This window comes from Tasmannia lanceolata, unplaced genomic scaffold, assembly GCF_043159265.1.
Source record: "Tasmannia lanceolata isolate RefF3 unplaced genomic scaffold, GAP_Taslan_0.1 ptg000019l, whole genome shotgun sequence".
NCBI classification, from domain to species: domain Eukaryota; kingdom Viridiplantae; phylum Streptophyta; class Magnoliopsida; order Canellales; family Winteraceae; genus Tasmannia; species Tasmannia lanceolata.
This window is the reverse complement of record NW_027518696.1, coordinates 920,484-939,576: the sequence shown is the minus strand read 5'-3', so window position 1 is coordinate 939,576 and position 19,093 is coordinate 920,484. Positions and strand designations below refer to the sequence as shown.

The window sequence follows — 19,093 nt, the reverse complement described above, 5'->3', positions numbered from 1 at the left end:
TTCAAATCTGTTCTGCGAGACATTATTTAGAAATCAATATTTGTCGCAACTTCCTTCACCGTCGCTGATCTTCTACGTTGCTCCGGCAGACGCGAGACCTCCCTTCCTCTCTCTCTTTCTCTCTCACTTAAAACATGATCATGAAGATGATTGATGTATTTTGTATCCAAAACTCAAATCCAAATCAAAATACAAATGCATGAGGTATCCAAACGGGCCCTAATTTTTTTTTGCGGTGAGGAAGTGTCTTATGTGGGTTTCCGACACTTGGCATCATATAGAAAGCGACATGCGACGTTTGTTTTGTAGAATCATATAAGGTGTCACACTCTAGCAAATAGTTTGCCATTTGGCAATGTTATGACATGCTGTAAAAGTGGTCCATGTGTCACATGTAAACAGATGAAGTTAGCTGAGTAGTCTATTTCTCAACTTAAGACTCAACTCAACTCAACAAAGCTTTTTTCCCAAACTAGTTGGGGTCGGCTAAATGAATTCATTAGAAAAAATTCATGAAAAAGGTGAAAGGAATCTACCCGACTCTAATCCTAGCTTTAAGACTATAGTGTAAAAAAATTCACTTTCACGATCAATGGTGAAAGGGAAATGTTGGTTCCCACATGGGCATGGAGAGAAATGTATCTTAAATCTGCAGGGCCATTGATCTCGAAGAACATCATGAGACTACAGCACATGATCTTAGTCCCATCTAGAGAGAACATCCAACCGTAAGTAAAAGAATACAAAAATCATTATTTTGTTCAGATTTTCTTGCCAAAACCCTACACGAGGCTTCATGAATTATGGTCAATGGGAGAGGATAGGATCATCTAATGGTGCTTTTCCACAGGGATAGCAAGGCGGGTTAAGTTTATTTCCTTGGATAGGCATGCTATTCTCTATTCACATCAAGAACAGCCCCAATGACTAGTTTATATCATACAAGCAGCGTAGCCAATCTCAGGTGTTTATTTAAAACAAATTATCCAAGCTGGATAGCCAATCCCAAGAACAACTTATCCTAGGATTTCTATCCCTGTAGAACACAGCCCCAAGCCCCCAAGGGATTAGGCTTTTGGAGTAACTAATGAGGGAAGGATAGATATGAGATTTTATATGGTGTAAGCTGTTATAGTCCCTTATTTTTCAAAAAGTACTGTACGGGCCACATGATAGGATGGTCCAAACCGTCCATGAGACAGAACACAACGTAAATAGGTTGTTCCCCAAAAATCATTTCCATAGGATCATCCTAACCCTCCGATCTATAAAGAACTGCATATTATAGAAACCTCTATAGATCGGAGGGTTAGGATCATCCTATCGAAATAATTTTTGGCGAACAACCTATTTACATTGTGTTCCGTTTTATGGACGGTTTGGATCATCCTATTATGTGTTCCGTACAGTACTTTTAAAAAAAATAAGGGACTATAAGGGGCTTACACCATATAAAAACTCGGATAGATACAATGAGAAGCCCATGAAAAGCTCGAGTTGGACACGTTACATTAGCATAGTCCGGAGTATGAACCAATCATCTAGGGCCAATAGGGTGGGAAAAATGGGAAATCACTTCCCATATTCTTCTTACAAGTATAAAACTAACTTCAAGAGAAACAAAAGAAAAAAAAAATGGTGAAAAGGGCAAAGTTACTGTTGACAAGTAAAAATAAAATCAGCTTATCCATCATAACTTGTGTTCTTCTATTTTCCATCCCACGTCAAACCATATATACATATAGAAACAGCATGTATTAGATGGAAACAACACCACTAAAGTTTATTAAAAGGACAATGAAGAACAAAACACAGACACTACAATCCATAATAACTACGAAAATGATTCCAAATCGGGGTGACTACTGTAAAATTCTGATCCTGTCCACCACAGTGGAAGCAGATTTATTAAGATGCAGGCTTGGCTTCTTCAGTACCTGTGCGCCAACTTCTCCTTTTCCTTGTAGTTCTGAACATATCTGTATACAATTATAGCAACAAAAAAATTTCATATTTGAAACTCTTGATAGAAACTGATGGACAGATCATTAGGCAAAAAAAGTAAGGGCCTCTCTGTATACAACCAAAACCTGTTCTTGTTTACAAATAAGATTATTCGAAGTTACATCTTAATTATTTGCAAATGGGACATTGAAGCCAACTAAAGAAAAACAGATGTTAAAGTACATAATATTATTTACAAATACGACGCAAATGATTTTCAGGAGTACCCCAAAGAGGCCTTTTATCACTAGGTTGGGATGAGAAACACCTACACTCTCTTGCATTGTAGTAGAGAAATTGTTTACACCAAAAAATAGAATGTTTTTTATTTACAAAAAATAGACTGCTTTTTATTTTAGATACTTTATAAAACATCATTCTTTTAGACATAGGAACCTAGAGACGGTGTCAATGAGCTTTTAGCCGTTTTGGGATGAGGGCGAGATAATATGGAATCTTAGATTTAGTTGATTAAGGATGGAGATTTTTTAAAAAAAAGTTTCTTATTTTAGAAACTTTGTAAAACATCCATCTTTTAGACATAAGAAACCCTAGTAATGATATCAACAAGCTTTAAGCCAAGTTTTGGGATGAGAATAAGAGGGTATTAAATATTAGATTTAGTTGATGAAGGATGGAGATTGAAAAATTAGATAGTTTCTTATTTTAGAAACTTTATAAAATATCCATCTTTTAGACATATGAGGTGCTTTTAGCCAAGTTTTGGGATGAAGATGAGATGGTATTGAATCGTAGATTTAGTTGGTGAATGATGGGGATTGAAAAATAAAAAGTTTCTTATTTTAGAAACTTTATAAAACATCCATCTTTTTTACATAGGAAACCCTACAGATGGTGTCAAGGAGCTTCTAGCTAAGTTTTGAGATGAGGATGAGATGATATTGAATCTTTGATTTAGTTGATGAATGATGGAAATTGAAAAAATAGAAAGTTTCTTATTTTAGAAACTTTATAAGACATCATTCTTTTAGACATAGGAAACCCTAGAGATAGGGTCAAGGAGTTTTTAGCTATGTTTTAAGATGATGAGGAGATGATAGTATTGAATCTTAGATTTAGTTGATAAAGGATGAAGATTGAAAAAATAAAAAGTTTCTTATTTTAGAAACTTTATAAAACATCCATCTTTTAGACATAGGAGACCCTAAAGACAGTGTTAATGAGCTTTTAGCCATGTTTTGAGATGAGGATGGGATGATATTGAATCTTAGATTTAGTTGATGAAGGATGGAGATTGAAAAAATATAAAGTTTCTTATTTTAGAAACTTTATAAAATATTAATTTTTAAAATTTAGTAAACCCTAGAGATGGTGTCAATGAGCTTTTAACCAAGTTTTGAGATTAGGGTGAGATAGTATTAAATCTTAGATTTAGGTTATAAAGGATGGAGATTGAAAAAATATAAAGTTTTTTATTTTAGAAACTTTAGAAGACATCCATCATTTACACATAGGAACCCCTAAAGTTGGTGTCAAGGAGCTTTTAGCCTAGTTTTGAGATGATGATGAGAGGGTATTGAATCTTAGATTTAGTTGATAAAGGATGGAGATTGAAAAAATATAAAGTTTTTTATTTTAGATACTTTATAAAACAACCATCTTTTACACATAAGAGACCCTAGAGACGGTGTTAAGGAGCTTTTAACTATGTTTTGAGGTGAGGATGAGATGATATTGAATCTTAGATTTAGTTGATGAAGGATGAAGATTGAAAAAAATATAAAGTTTATTATTTTAGAGACTTTATAAAACATCCATCTTTTAATTATAGGAGACCCTAGAGATGATGTCAACGAGCTTTTAGCCAAGTTTTGGGATGAGAATGAGAGGGTATTGAATCTCAGATTTAATTGATGAATGATGGAGATTAAAAAATCGAAAGTTTCTTATTTTAGAAACTTTAAAAAACATACGTCATTTAGACATAGGAAATCCTAGAAATTGTGTCAATGTGCTTTGAGCCAAGTTTTGAGATGAGGATGGGATGGTATTGAATCGTAGATTTAGTTGGTGAATGATAGAGATTGAAAAATAAAATGTTTCTTATTTTAGAAACTTTATAAAACATCCACCTTTTAGACATAGGAAACCATATAGATGGTATCAACGCGCTTTTAGCCAAGTTTTAAGATGAAGATTAGATGTTATTGAATCTTAGATTTAGTTGATCAAGGATGGAGATTGTAAAATTGAAAGTTTCTTATTTTAGAAACTTTATAAAACATCAATCTTTAAGACATAGGAAACCCCATAGATGGTGTCAATGAGCTTTTAGCTAAGTTTTGAGATGAGGATTAGATGGTATTGAATTTTTGATTTATTTGAACCAGGATGGAGATTGAAAAAATAGAAAGTTTTTTATTTTAGAAACTTTAGAAAACATCAATATTTTAGACATAGGAAACCCTAGAGATGTTGTCAATGAGCTTTTAGCTAAGTTTTGAGATGCGGATGAGATGATATTAAATCTTAGATTTAGTTGATGAAGGATGGAGATTGAAAAAAAAATTCTTATTTTAGAAACTGTATATGACATCACCTTTTTAGACATAGGAAACCCTATAGATGGTGTGAAGGAGCTTTTAGCCAAGTTTTGAGATGATGATGAGATGATATTGAATCTTATATTTAGTTGATAAAGGATGAAGATTGAAAAAATAGAAAGTTTCTTATTTTAGAAACTTTACAAAACATCAATCTTTTAGAGATAGAATATCCTAGACACGGTGTCAATGAGCTTTTAACCCTGTTTTGGGATAACGATGAGGTGATACTGAATCTTAGATTTAGTTGATAAATGATGGGGATTGAAAAAATAGAAAGTTTCTTATTTTAAGAACTTTATAAAACATCCATCTTTTAGATATAGGAAACCCTAGAGATGATGTCAACGAGCTTTTAGTCAAGTTTTGGGATAAGAATGAGAGGGTACTGAATCATAGATTTAGTTGATTAAGTATAGAGATTGAAAAAATAGAAAGTTTCTTATTTTAGAAACTTTATAAAAATTCATCTTTTAGACATAGGAAACCCTAGAGATGGTGTTAAGGAGCTTTTAGCCAAGTTTTGAGATGATGATGAGATTGTATTGAATCTTAGATTTAGTTGATAAATGATGGAGATGGAAAAAATAGAAAGTTTCTTATTATAGAAACTTTCTAAAGAAAAACATATCTCCCTTTATTTTTTTATTTTTTATTTTTCGAAAGTTGACATATCTATTGATACTAACAAATGTACAGAGAATTGGGACCAATAGTCCTAGTCCCATCCCATTACAACATAAAAACCAAAAGCAAAATGGCCCAAATATATACTACCCCAACATAAAAATCCAAGATTGAGGAAACACAAATAAAAGAAGACTCGATAGGCGAAGGACCAAGATCTCTCAAGCAACACGAGTACAAGATTAATCAGGCCCAAATTCTCCATCAAATCTAAAAGCTTCCCTCCCAAAAGAACCAGAGTGAAGAAGTCATCCATCCAAGACCAAGAAACACTATCCCCTCAAGCAGCGAAAGACCACAGTCCCTCAAGCACACTTGATAGTGTCATTATACCATCATTTTCCAACACAGAAAAAACTACCTTAAAAACAAACTAAGAACACCCTTTATTGGTCTAATAAAATCATGTGTGAATCTCCTCCTCTTTCTGGTCTTATTACTGATTGCTGTTTTCATTTCCCAGGTAAGCAACCATGAGCTATCTATTTTTTTATTTTTTTATTTTATAGGTAAGTTGGGATCGAACCCCCGACCTCAGGATGAAAGAACATAGGCTTTACCAACTGAGCTAGAGGTTCAACCCCAACCATGACCTATCTAATACACAAGCACAAAGTTCACAAAGTTCGTTTGGTGTCTTGAATAGTATCTTCCATTCATCCTCTGGTTTTATATGGGCATGATGATAAAAACTTGTTAAATCGATCTTTGAGAACACTAGAAAACCTATGAGCATGTCTAACATATCTTCCAACCAAGGGATATTTGATGGTGATCTTACTTATGGTGTGAGTGTCCACACACATCATGACCCATCCTTCTTGAGGGGGAGTAAAGCCAGTACAACACATGCTTTTTCTCTCACATTGAACCCTTATCTAATAGGTCCTCCACCTGACTTCTCATCTCCAACCGATGATGGGAGGCATACGGTACTTGCAAGGTTTAAAATTTCGGTTTCGGTACCGGTTTCAAACCTTGAAATTTTGAAATTTTGAAATTTTGGTCAAAATCTGGTACAAAAAATAATAATATTTAATTCATTATTAAATTTCGGTAATTTCGGTCGAAATTTCGGTAATTTTGGTCGAAATTTCGGTGAAATATTAAATTAATATTTAAAAAACAGATATTTTGTGTCAAATTTCGAAAAAACCGAAATTTTGGAATTTCGGCCGAAATAAATGACCATTTTGGTTTTGTGTGGTTTCGGTGTCGGTCGATTTCGATCGAAATTTAAAACCATGGGTACTTGATTTGGTAACACGGCTCCAGGCACCAAATCAATAGCATGCTGAATGGATCACATAGGTGATAACCTGTTGTGGGAAGTTCATCTGACACCAACTCCATAAAATCTTTCAACAACTTAATGATTTAGTGTGGTTGTTCTTAGTTTTCATCACCACTAGTAGGCCTTCTAACTAGTTTAGATAACACTCATCTCCTTACTTTCAACCTCAAACTTACGTGCTAATAGTAAGTTATGGTTCTTACCCAACACTTCAAAAAGATAAAGAAGATCAAAAAGCAACTCGATTAAAAGGTCTCTCCTTGCACCAGTTATCCTCACATAATTTGATTCTATCTCCCTTATATATTTGGAATATGATCCCTCTAGAGAAATTAGCTAACGGCTTTAGAATTTCTATCCATACATTACCCTGCTCTACCTGTAATTATCGGCTCGGAACTCCATGACTTGGACGTTTCCCGTGTGTATATTACCTGAGTCCATAATGGTTCCTCTCCTTGCCAAATCTCCACAACCAGTTGACAAGGAGCGGTTTATTCATTGATCTAAGAATGTGAAAACTAAGACCACCTGCATATTTGGGCTTGCACACGTAATTTGTCTCACATGCTCATGTAATTTATGCTTACATCAGTGTTTCAAAGCGCGGATGCGGGTCAAAACGTGGTTGAAGAAAATCCTAGTCGACTCGGCACGTCTCGGTTGAGTACTCGGTTGATGCGGCTGAGTACTTGGATAAAACGGTTATAACTCGGGGAGAGTCAAAGGTGCTCTTATTGACTCTGTAGGAAAAAACACAGAACATGACCAACGGAAAAGGGAATCGACTCAGGGGGGAGTTTTAAAACAATGGCTTACATAATTTAAACTTCATATGCCTTATGTGCTGATCTTGAACTTACATTGTCTAGATCCTCATTTCTTCAATCTTTTTCCACCACTGGATACCTGCCCTTTTATCTTTAAGTTAATCTACAAAAAAGTCGCATTCCTCTCTTATGCCATCAGCTACAATTCAAAACAATTCTTCAAACTTGGTTCCCAATCAAGAAATTCCTCTGTGTGCATTCTTCCATTAAAGTAAAGCATTTTGATTCACACCTACCAAAATTTAATTCCAATGCCTTAGCCAACCTTTCTTTGTGGCCTCCATGCTTAGATTGTAGATGGTACATGAGCTCAAGAAAAGGGTGTTCTATCTCTTTATTACTATCTTCCCTCCTTTTTAGTATCTTCCCTCAATGCTTCCTTTTAGATGATCAATAGGATATTCATCATTGTGGTTGCCTTCCAATTCCTACATTCAATTTCTTTTTTTTTCTTTTTTTCCCTTTTGATAAATCCTACATTCAGCTACTGATCGCTCCAATGCGGCAAGTTTTGTAACTCACGTGTCAAATGCTCTACTATTCTATTTTTTATTTATTTTAAAGATGACAATTTTATTGAATCTATGAAAATTACATTGGGGACCAACAGTCCCAGCATGCTTTACATAGAGTCAACAAGTAGTAGCCAGGATTATAGGATTATATTCCTAAGTCGAAGGAGCAAGTAAATTCTTCAGGGTCAAAACACTACAACGGTCCACCTCACCACACAATCCTCCCAATTAAATAGCCATTTCTATTTCTCTGTGAAGTCGTCCTCTTCTAACATAACCAGAAGGTCTTAACTAGATCACTTTTGTAATATATGTCTTATCCGTGATATTTTCCTCAACCATGTAACAAGAAGCCCCCAAACCCTACCTCCTGAATAAATTACATTGAAGATCCATGTCTGCAACATCATCACCACTGCTCAAAGAGAAGACCTGTCGCACCACTAATTTATCCCAAAAATTAGTACAAACATTTCCCAAGCTCATCCAGGAAGCTTTGGAGAAAGGAGGTTGGAAAAGCCTTGCCAGGCTCTCCCAGAGTCTACTATTCTATATTTCAACATATCTTCTTGTTATCTTCTTGTTGCGCTTGATTCACATGAATGGAACGGCATCTAAAATGAGCAACCATTAATCGATTTGGCTCTTATTGAACTAGCCTCCTTTCTATTCTCTTTTCATAAAAAATATTTTCTCTTATTTTTAAAAAGGCTTGAGTTTCCTTTCATGTTCGCTGGGTTTTTTAGTAAGTTTGCCTTTAGTTCGCGTGGTTTTCTTTTTTAAATTCACTTTGAGATTTTACTTACTTAAAATGGTAGGAACCATCTACTTAAGTTAGTACCTTGTAACTTAAGCGAGCCTTTAATAAGTTATATGTCGTGGGGACTATCATTTTAGGTTAATTTTTACATTAGTCACTTAAGAAGGGGTTTGTGGGGCTGAGAAATTAGTCTCAATGGCATAGATTGCTTTTAGTGTAAGAACACTATAATAAGGGCGTGTTTTAATGCGACACAGTGATAACCACATAATTTGAAATTCCTAAAGATTTCTCCCCCAAGAAGTTGTACGAACAGAAGCAACACCACCTTGGTGCTTTTCATGCTCAACTTTCTACCTTATTTTCTCTTTCTTCTTTCATTACTTCGTGATCTTATAGATTAAATCTGTACAAATCTGCACCAGTACCTGCGTTACAGTACACCAGATAAACAGATATTTCACCCAACACATACATTTCCTCCCACAACGATTCCCTCAAAGTTGGGGGTATAATTGGGGGAACTAGAAGGCAAAGTTGGTTTGTTCTCAGGATTTTAATCACAGAAGACAAGCAAGTAACAAAATTTGAGGAACTGCTAATTGTGAATAATAGTTCACTTATACAATCCATGCACAGCTCCCTTTCCACGGGACTTTTACAGGTCAGTCTAGGTAACCCAGCACCTCCTCACCAGTAGCGATGTAAGAGAAAAAACTAAAAATGCGGGCGAACCAACTATATTTGTCTTAAATGTGAGGCCTTGCCCTGGTTTTCTAAAGATTTCATGCATGAAAATGCAAAAGTCAGCCAAATTTTGAACTAAACCACCAAGATTTGGCAATTTAGGAGAACATGAACGTGTGCGTGTGGCATTACAAAAGCGCAAACTGTGCTGTCCATTTAATCATGTTTCAGTTTTTAGCTCCTTTTCAATCCTAAAAGACACTTATTAGGCCTCACTTCTGACTAGTTTACGTGATTGGATCCATTGATCTGAAAGGAAATCGCAAATCAGGCCAAGAAAAGCTAAACCATTGATTTTAGTAGTCCTTTATCTTGCGCATGGGATGTTCTTTCTGGATGGGGTAAGACCACGTGGGTCGGCTCACGATGTTCCACAAGATCAATGGTCTTGATTTCACTTATATGACCCTCTATGCCGCTGTAAGGCCCAAAAATTGACTTCTACCTTAGATCGTAAAAGTGACTTTTTGGGTAGTCATTCTCTTCCTAAATACTTGTTTGCCCACACAGAACATCATCAAATGCGAGTGTTATCTTAAATCCAAATTAATCAAAAGGGTTTCCATATTTGATCCATCTTCTCTACGTCACAATCTTATTTATTTAGGGCGTGTTTGGATGTAAACCCAAATAGCACCTTTTTACCAGTTGCAATTAAGCAGAAAAAATTCAGAATTCAACCAATCTTCCCTAAGTTGGGATCAATTGTATTCATTTAGGGTACCCAAACCCAACTTGCAATTGGTCCTTTGAGGCCTTCTACAAATCTCAATCTGAAATTTGCAACTTTAGCCTTTTTCATATTATGATTAAAAAGCCCCAGCTTGCAATTTAGGCTTACAAACAAACAAGCCCTTATACTTCACAATGGATGGTTGATCAAAAGATGATCGGAGATGTGGATCCAAGCACAGCTCTTGCTCTCAAAAGAATGGACCAGATCCAGCCTTGTACCATTACAATCTAACTTTTGGGTCAAATTATGTTGTGGGTCCGGTTCACTGACACCGAAAGCCGAAAGGGAACAAAAGAGCAGGATGGCCGTTAGATCTGACCCCATCAAAATAGACGAGCACCAATTTTAATCTTAGACCTTAACAAGGAAAATGAAAGGGGTGCGAGATGTCATGATGACTGGGACGAAACAATCTCTTAGTGGTGGAGCATTGTAGTTTAAATCTATGACTTTACGTTGGAGATAAAAGTCATATTTTGACCCAAAAAAAAAAAAAGGAGGAACCGATCAAGAATTTAATGGTGTCTTTGGCTATATTCTAAAAAACAATCCTATTTTTCCTGATTTATGATCATAAATCAGGAGAAGTAAGTAGAATCCGGCAAAGTTGAATCATTTTTGTTATTTTTTTTTGCTCCAAAATTACTCAAAAGAAAATAAAAAGAGGAAAGACGAATTAATTGTTGGGTATATAATATAAGCCCAATAAGATAATGGACCAGTGTAGTGGGCCTATTTGGGCTAGAGCCCATTAACCTATTAAAACCCTAGTGTATCTCTATATATAGGGGCTGGAGGCAACAAACTTGGTATTCCAAATTAGATACCTTGGGTGTAATGCTTCAAGCAACCTCTTGCTTGACCTAACATTAATTACAAAGAGCTATCACAATAATAGACGAGTGGCGCCTTCAAATCAAATCGCAGTAACTCATTCATCTCCCCCTTATTCGTTGCTTCAACTCAAAAGAAGAAAAGGAAGAAGTGGGTAAATGATTCCCCTTCACATTTTTCTTGTTAAGTTTTAAAGGCAGAGAAAAACATTAAAGGGAGTGAATTTATCCTGAAGCAATGAAGCATTCTCAAGGAAAACGTGACAGGGGATTATATCCGGGGGAATGGTGGGGATATCATTTCCCGAAGAAGTGTCTCATTAAGAGCTCATCTTATGAGCTAAATGAATAAGAAAAATTTATCTATGACATGTCTTTTCTTTCCTAAAAAGCAGGGGCCTTTAGTTTGGAACGGCTGTGTGATAGCATTCTATGAAATTGCCTAGGCACTTCATATTATATGTAAGAGGCAGCACAATGGATTTGATTTATGCGATGGCTTTGAACCAAATTACCTGGTATACACATAGTTCGCGTCTAGGCAATTCCATAGAAGGCCATATCACTTATATCCAAGAAATTCTTTGATGTTTGGTAGCTATGGTTTCCTTACCACATGCTAAAGTTTGCCCAATAGGCCATAAATGTCGTAAAACAAAATTTTAGCCCGTTTTCAAGTAGAAAAATTCACCCAACTTCCCGTCCACAGAATCGGAGCTAAAAAGAAGAAAAAAACCTCTAAAGAAGGTAAAAAGGAAAGTATCTATTGACCATTTTAGCAACCACCTCATCTCTCTTCCTCTTGTAGAACAGATCTCTCTCTCCCTACAACATTTCTCTCCACATGACACGTTTTCTTCCAAAATACTCTGATTCTGGAGTTCAAAATAATGGAACGTTAAAAGCACGGTACCTAGAGAGATTCTCTGATTCTTGAGTTCCAAATGTGCACTTAGAACAACTTTCGTGGACTGAAAGTCACTTCCGTGCTTCTTTGAAATAATTCTTAAAAAAATGCAGAGAACTTCGTATACTGTGGTTATGAAACATGAATCTATATCAGAAACCAATCCGGGCAATGTGAGTCCGGTAAAGTGATTCTGGAGTTCAAGAAACAAAATGATTAGAACAAGCGGATAGACAAATGAAACTTTCTAGTCCAAATGAAATCACATATTAATTTAGTGACATTATCTTGTCTGACAGAGGAAGTGAAACGTTTGGTGGGTCATGAATGCAACCAAACACTAACAGCATGTCTTTTTCAACACGATTAAGTCTACCTAAGTTAAATAAATCACTCAGACAAAAGCCACTTTCTGTTCTATAAAATGTTACAACATGTGGTTTGGAAACCAGGGTTGGCAAACCCATATTGAGGTTTTGAGAGATTTAGCAGACCCTTCTTCAATCTGCTATACAAAAACAAGGCAAAGAAAGAAGAAGAAAAACAAAAGAACAGAGGCATAAAGGAAGCGTGGTTCCATACGATGATCACCGGAAACAGACTGCGGGAGTAACTCTTACAGCGAAGATGTGTTCTCCTTAGCAGAAAAAGACACGAGCTAATAATTACTACATCGTAAAAAAACATGTAAACCGACTCACAATCCGAGGAAGGCACATTGCTTCCTTGCGTGATCGGGAATCAACTTCACCAAGATCTCCATCGGCACTCCCTTCAGTTCTGATTATCATCACAGTCCACCATCAACAATAATCAGTTAGCGTTTTGAATTATGTACCAGTTGTGGTTTTGAATTATACATACCATGAGGCTTGAAGTTGAAGAGTGGAGGCAGAAAGCGTCCATTTGGTAGACGGGTATTTGGGTCCCGGAGCTCATCGAAAAACGGATGGATCAATGCTTCCAACTGCATATGATATTATATTTTACAATTAGACTAAGGTAGAGAGACAAAAGAAAAGACAATCTTTATCTAGATCACAATACTCACAGCGGTGGAACGCAGGTTTGGAGAGTATTGCAAAAGTCTTGAGACGAGATCAACTGCCTCAGGTGGCATGCGCTTGTGAAAAATCTGATGACAAATTAGAAGTTAAAAACATGATCTTATTGTTATGAATTGAAGAGAAACAAAGAAAGGAAAGGAAACAAGTATGAATTGGAAGATTGATTAGTACTTTGTGCCACGGGTGAGCCTTAATCTGTGGGAATTTGAATTCGGTGTAGTTGGGATTCATACATTTAATTTCCTCTCTTGTTGGAGTACCTAAAACCTGCCATATAAACACAGCATGTGAACAAATAAGCACGAGGAAATGTAAGAGACATGTCCGATATCAAATATATTTCATAGCCTGCTTTTGGTCTAAAATGTAAAGCACGCACATCACCTTGATAATTTCAACAAGCTGGTCTACTCCACTCTCGCCAGGGAAGAGAGGCTTTTAGAGAAAACAAAAAACAAAATGTGTTGTTAACTTTTTTTAATGACTGCAATTAACTATATTATAGACTATTTGCTTTCTAGAAAGGAAGAAATATTCATTCAAGGAAAGTCTTTAAAGAAAAAACTACCTGTCCAAGAAGGAGTTCCGCTAGGACACAACCTGCAGACCAAATGTCAATGGCTGAAGTGTACTCAGTTGCTCCAAATATAAGCTCAGGGGCTCTATAATACCTAGAGCAGATGTATGAAATGTTTGGCTCCCCTTTTACCTGTTACAACCAGAAGGTCAATAAGATAACAACCCATAGCAGAAAACTTATGCTGCAGAGATTCAAAAACATACCAGGACTTTCGCACTTCCAAAATCACATAGTTTCAGCTGGTGTGTGTGTGGATTTACCTGACACAGAAAGTATTTAAGTTGAATATCTTGAAGAAAATAGAAGGGCAAGTTTTTAATTACTAAATGGGGAACTTTTTAAAAAAAATATATGTACCAAATAGGGAACTTTGACAATGAAACTTTTAAGAAAATGGAAGATAACAAGAGACTCCAAAAATATCCAACTATCCAAGAAATTAAAGACTCTAAGCTCTAAAGTATTACATCCTTTGATTTTAAGAATGCTAATTTGCCTGATGTTTGACTTTTACATATTAAAACAAGCTCTCCATAGGGAACAAGCTCCATGGTTTGAGTGATTGACTATGAAATACAGTGTGATATAACTGTTTTTTTCCCAAAATAGACAAATAGCAATACATCCTAGCCAAGGGCGACAAAAAAAAAATCATCAGAGCATTCAATCAAAAGACTAATTATTATATGCAAAGCAGGCATGCATTTTCAGCAAATCAGCCTTCTATGAGAAGTTACATATTTTTTGCCCTTCTCATATGACAAGGGTCATTTATCAAGAAGTTTCAGATAGAAGTTGCATTTCCCACACTGAGACCCTTGCAAGATAGAATTGTATCGTATTAAACTGCACCTAGGAATTTTACATAAGGAGCAACCAAGCAAGTAGGAAGTAAACATGCTTGGTAAGCATACCAGAAGATTTTGTGGCTTGATGTCTCTGTGGCACACTCCAATACTACCATGAATGTAAGCCAATGCCCTACAAATCTGCCAAATATCAGAAAAAAATCAGAATATTTTCTTAGCATATTTTCTTACAAGGAAATGAACCAAGACAATCCCAGGCAGCTCAAGAACACAACAAAAATTAATTTATCAAATAAGATGGAAAGCTAAGAATCAGTCCAAATAAATCTTTTTACTCTTCAGAACAATCTGATCCAAATATACAGTCCCCTCAGAAAACTAAGACAATAGTAAATAGTAAGGGTGCAAAACCCCGGCTGGCATCGACCCGACCCATCAATACCCTAGGTCAGGTTCAGAAATCATGGGTCAAGTAGGGTTCATAGGAAAAAAAATCCCGAAACCCATCCCCACCCAACCCGAGCTTCCTTCATTGTTCCAAACTCTAGTGAAAATCGTTAGTTGCATCAAAGATCTCTTTACAGTAGAAACATTTCCAAATCCGAAATCGTTAGCTGAATTTTTTGTTTGTACTATCGTTTAATGGCACATTATCGATGTCACGCTCAAGATAAAATAAGAGCAGGTGAAAAATTCCAAGCCAACCGCTGAGAAACTATCTCAGGTAGGGTCAGATCCATAAAAAAAATGACCTGACCCTACCCAAGACAATTTCTCAGGTAAGGCAGGCTTCTGGAAAAGCCGAAACTCGACCCGAGTTGCAAACCTAGTAAATGAAGTAATGTCTATAGCAGAATGAATAAGAATAAAAAAGATATGGGGCAAGGGAAATATAAAGCAAGGAAGGCATCGCTAAACCTGGCAGAATTTCTAATTTCTTTTAATAGGTAAGCTGGAAGTGAGCCCGAGATCTCAGTAGAATTCTTAAAAAATTATAAATGAATTGCAATAGAATCTAAAATAAAAGTCTTGCAATCAGCATAAGATACTTATATATAAATATGAGAATAGAATTAGACCACTTTATTTCAAGCTATCAATTAAGTATAAACAATCAACAGCCATAAGACTGCAATTCCCATCAGCAGGAAAACTCTAATCAGGGGCATGCAAATTATGTCTTGATGAATATGTTGAAATATTACAATCTACACATAATCATAAATCAGACACTCGTACCTGGTAAGTATAAAGCTTCACATATATCAACGGCATTCGTTGGTTCATCTTATTGTAGTGTTTGACTACACGGTGGGCAGTCTCAGGCACATATTCGAGTACCAAGTTAAGATAGAGCTCATCCTTTTCAGTCGTCGAAAAGAAACAGTGCTTCAGGGACACAACATTTGGGTGGTCCAGAAGTCGCATGGTTTGTAGCTCTCGGTTCTTGTACCTCTTGTCTTGAAGTACCTTTTTTATTGCCACGGTTTCACCTGTCTCTAGGCACTTAGCCTGCATAACCATAAGAAAGCAACAAAAACAGATTAAATGCAATATTGACATCCATACTTGATAACAACCCTAGGATCAGACGGAGGACAAATACATGAATGCATGCAAACACACATCTACACACATGAAAGCACATTTGCATTCATGAGGATATGAATGTTGCATGCATACACACATGGAAATACGCGCATGCAAGTATTCAACAAACACCTGGAAATTTTTTCCAGATCAAAATACAGATAGACTTACCTGGAAGACAATTCCAAATGATCCGTGACCTACAACACGTTCAGCCATGTAGCTTATTGTCTGCCACCAAAAGAGGTAACTTTTATCAAACAACAATGTGCAATTACAAAAAGATAGCATGCAGGAAAACAGAATTGTCATCAGGTAATAATAGCAAATGAAATTACAAATGGCAATATTTATCACTCCTATAACTTAATGCTAATAAACAAAATCATGATTACTATTTTCTAGTAATACTAAGCCTGAAAATTCCAAAAATGGTTAGCTGGCCTCTCGTCAAAATATTACATTAATCCTACACAAAGTACAAATGCACAACCATTTAACAAAAACAAAAACAAAAACAAAGTACAAATGCACAACAATTCAACAAAAAAACAACAAAGTACAAATGCACAGGATTTACCTGCTTTGGTTGCCCGTTTCTACCACCAATAGTTGTCACAATTATATGGCCAGTTTCTGTGCCATTTCCATCAACGACAGTTGCTTCCATTTCCTAAAAGGAAGCCTCAACTTTTAAGAATGGGACAGTTTGCATGTATCACGGTAAATAACATTGAAAAAGTACCAACAGAAAACCCCCAACAAACCACATCATCTACCTTGTCATCCCTTATCTTCATATCATTCATTTCTTCAGGCAATCTATCCACAGCAACAGTATTTCCATTGGTGTCCCTCAATCCAGATGCAGGCACCACGCTCACTGAGGCCATTTGGTGCAAATTGAGATAGGTGCAGAACTAGTTCCAACTGTCAATACTATACAGAATCACCTTCACTTTAATGTAACTCGATCCTCAACCTGCTAAGAGTAAATGGATTGAATTATCTATACAAGCAAAACAAGAGGCAAAAAATGTTGTCTACTTGATTCATCTTCATATATGAATTATCAAGGGGTCGTAGAAAAAAACATATAACACAAAGTAAATGCATAGTGAAAGTTACATTGATCATGGACCAAAAACTAATGCTGTCCACATGGAAATGTAATCTCAAAGGACCACATACTTGCCAAAATATTCTTCATATTTGCCAACATCAGTGTGATCAAACAAAAAATGCGGTTTCTTAAGATTTGGAATCGGTCATAAATCTACCATCAATTTGAGAAAAGGTTCTTTTTTCCTTTTTTGGTTAGATAAGCTGGTTGACCAACCACATCAAGATGCATAAAAAGCACCATCCAATTACGTTACAGCCAACCTCATTGATGACAGGGTGCAGTATCTATGACTCAATATTCTTTGTGTGCACACTACTTCAAAAATAGTTTAGGATCCATGTCATAACACGTTCTATAATATGGAAATACTGCTCGGAGCTGCCTGGGGCTACTAATTATTGCATTTGTATCTAGCAAGCCTTTTTGGAAACAAGTTGATGTCCCACATACTGGTGGACCAAAAACAGTTAAGAGAAATCTCCCAAGAATGCATGTAGGACAAACCAATTTGGAAGCAAGTTGATATCCTACAAAATGGTGGACCGAAAACAGTTAGAGAAATCTCCCAAGAATTCATGTAGGTCAAACCTGCTAAGAATCAACAGAACAATAAATGCGAGATCCTCCTATCAACATGGTAGCTCTAAAATGCTTTTCAACAGCTGTGTGTAGGAACTCATCATTGATATCCCTAGAAAAATTGTTAAATCATCTCCATTTCTGCAAGATTCGCACTCTCTACTCGAAGAAACCAAACTAGGTACACTCATTTTTTCCTCAGCAACTCCATTAATTATGACCGACAAATAAAGAAAGTGAAAAGTCATGAAACCCATAAACAGTTCATGCACCATTAAACGGAAAAGCATCAAAACATTGTTAACGGTTAGAAAAAAGATCTCAATTCAGCCTCTCCCCAACATGTTTGCAGATTCTCTTTGTTTTTTTAAGAGAACATGTTTGCAGATTTACACATAACAAAATGCAGAATTCCAACTGAGCTAAGAACATCAATTCGCTAGTACACCATGATCACGAACCCAAGAGACTACTTTACATAAAATTCAAAAGGAAAGGCACATAAATTAAGAGCACACGAGAACAAGATATGGATCAAAGTCTACAAGATAGCATAGAAAAAACATAAGCTGAGTCTGTTAAAACAACCTTCCGATTCTAAATACCATACAAAGATCTCTATTTTGTCTCGAGTAATTGACAAAAAAACGTATACACCGTACACAATCAAGACTCAAAGGCACAAATTAGTGTATACCCGGAAGAACAAACAACATGAAACGATAAAAACAAAACATTAACACATCAAAAAATAATCTAAAGTGCAAAAAAAAAAGATTGATCTGTTCTGCAACAGTTGAAAAAATCGCGGAACAATCGCTTCCATTATATGAAGTCATAAACACAAAATAAATTTATAAAAAAAAATAAAAAAGCAACTTTATTCGAAATCTCAGCCGGAGATTTTGCACAAACAGCAAAGGACAGAAGATCGAAGCATACACATGACGAAGCCCTAATCGAACTCTCGAAAAATCAACAAACAGCATCGATCAAGTTCATTTCATCAAATGGAAACATTTCTTCGTTTCATTAAAAAAAAAAGGAAGAGAAATAGATTAAAAAAAAAAAAACAAGATCTACCGATCCAGATCAAATAAAAAAGAATATTAGACTAAACAAAATCCTCAGATCAGATTCCAAAACCCTATAAACAGCATAAAACCCCGCAAAATCAACCAAAAGCAGCACAAAAAAAAAAGAAAAAAAAAAACGATCGTCGTAAAAAAAGAACGAGATGAGAAGATAAATATACCGATCGATAGGAAATTTTCGCGGCATTGATTCATCACCAACTGATCTGGAAATGAGCTGTGTAGATCTACCGATCGTCTGATGCAGAGATCTCGCGCGTAGCCTCTCTCTCTCTCTCTCTCTCTCTCTGTTTTATTTTTCTTTTTCAGAGAAGAGGAGAGAGCTTTTTCTTGGGTTGGCTAATGGCTATTGATGAATGTCAAAGAAAAGC

The 19,093-nt window shown here is 35.9% G+C and overlaps 1 protein-coding gene across 1 annotated transcript; it reads right to left on the bottom strand.

Moving 5' to 3' along the window:
- Positions 1–12,271: 12,271 nt before the first annotated feature.
- SK 11 (shaggy-related kinase 11) lies at positions 12,272–19,093 on the bottom strand. The gene is made up of 13 exons (XM_077361654.1): positions 18,884–19,093; positions 16,703–16,905; positions 16,504–16,596; positions 16,095–16,154; positions 15,573–15,845; positions 14,439–14,513; positions 13,728–13,784; positions 13,513–13,653; positions 13,329–13,379; positions 13,116–13,211; positions 12,929–13,012; positions 12,742–12,844; positions 12,272–12,657 (listed from the first exon to the last, which is right to left on the bottom strand). Exons 2-13 carry the CDS (start codon positions 16,814–16,816, stop codon positions 12,575–12,577), a joined length of 1,230 nt encoding a protein of 409 aa, XP_077217769.1. The 5' UTR covers positions 16,817–16,905; positions 18,884–19,093; the 3' UTR covers positions 12,272–12,574.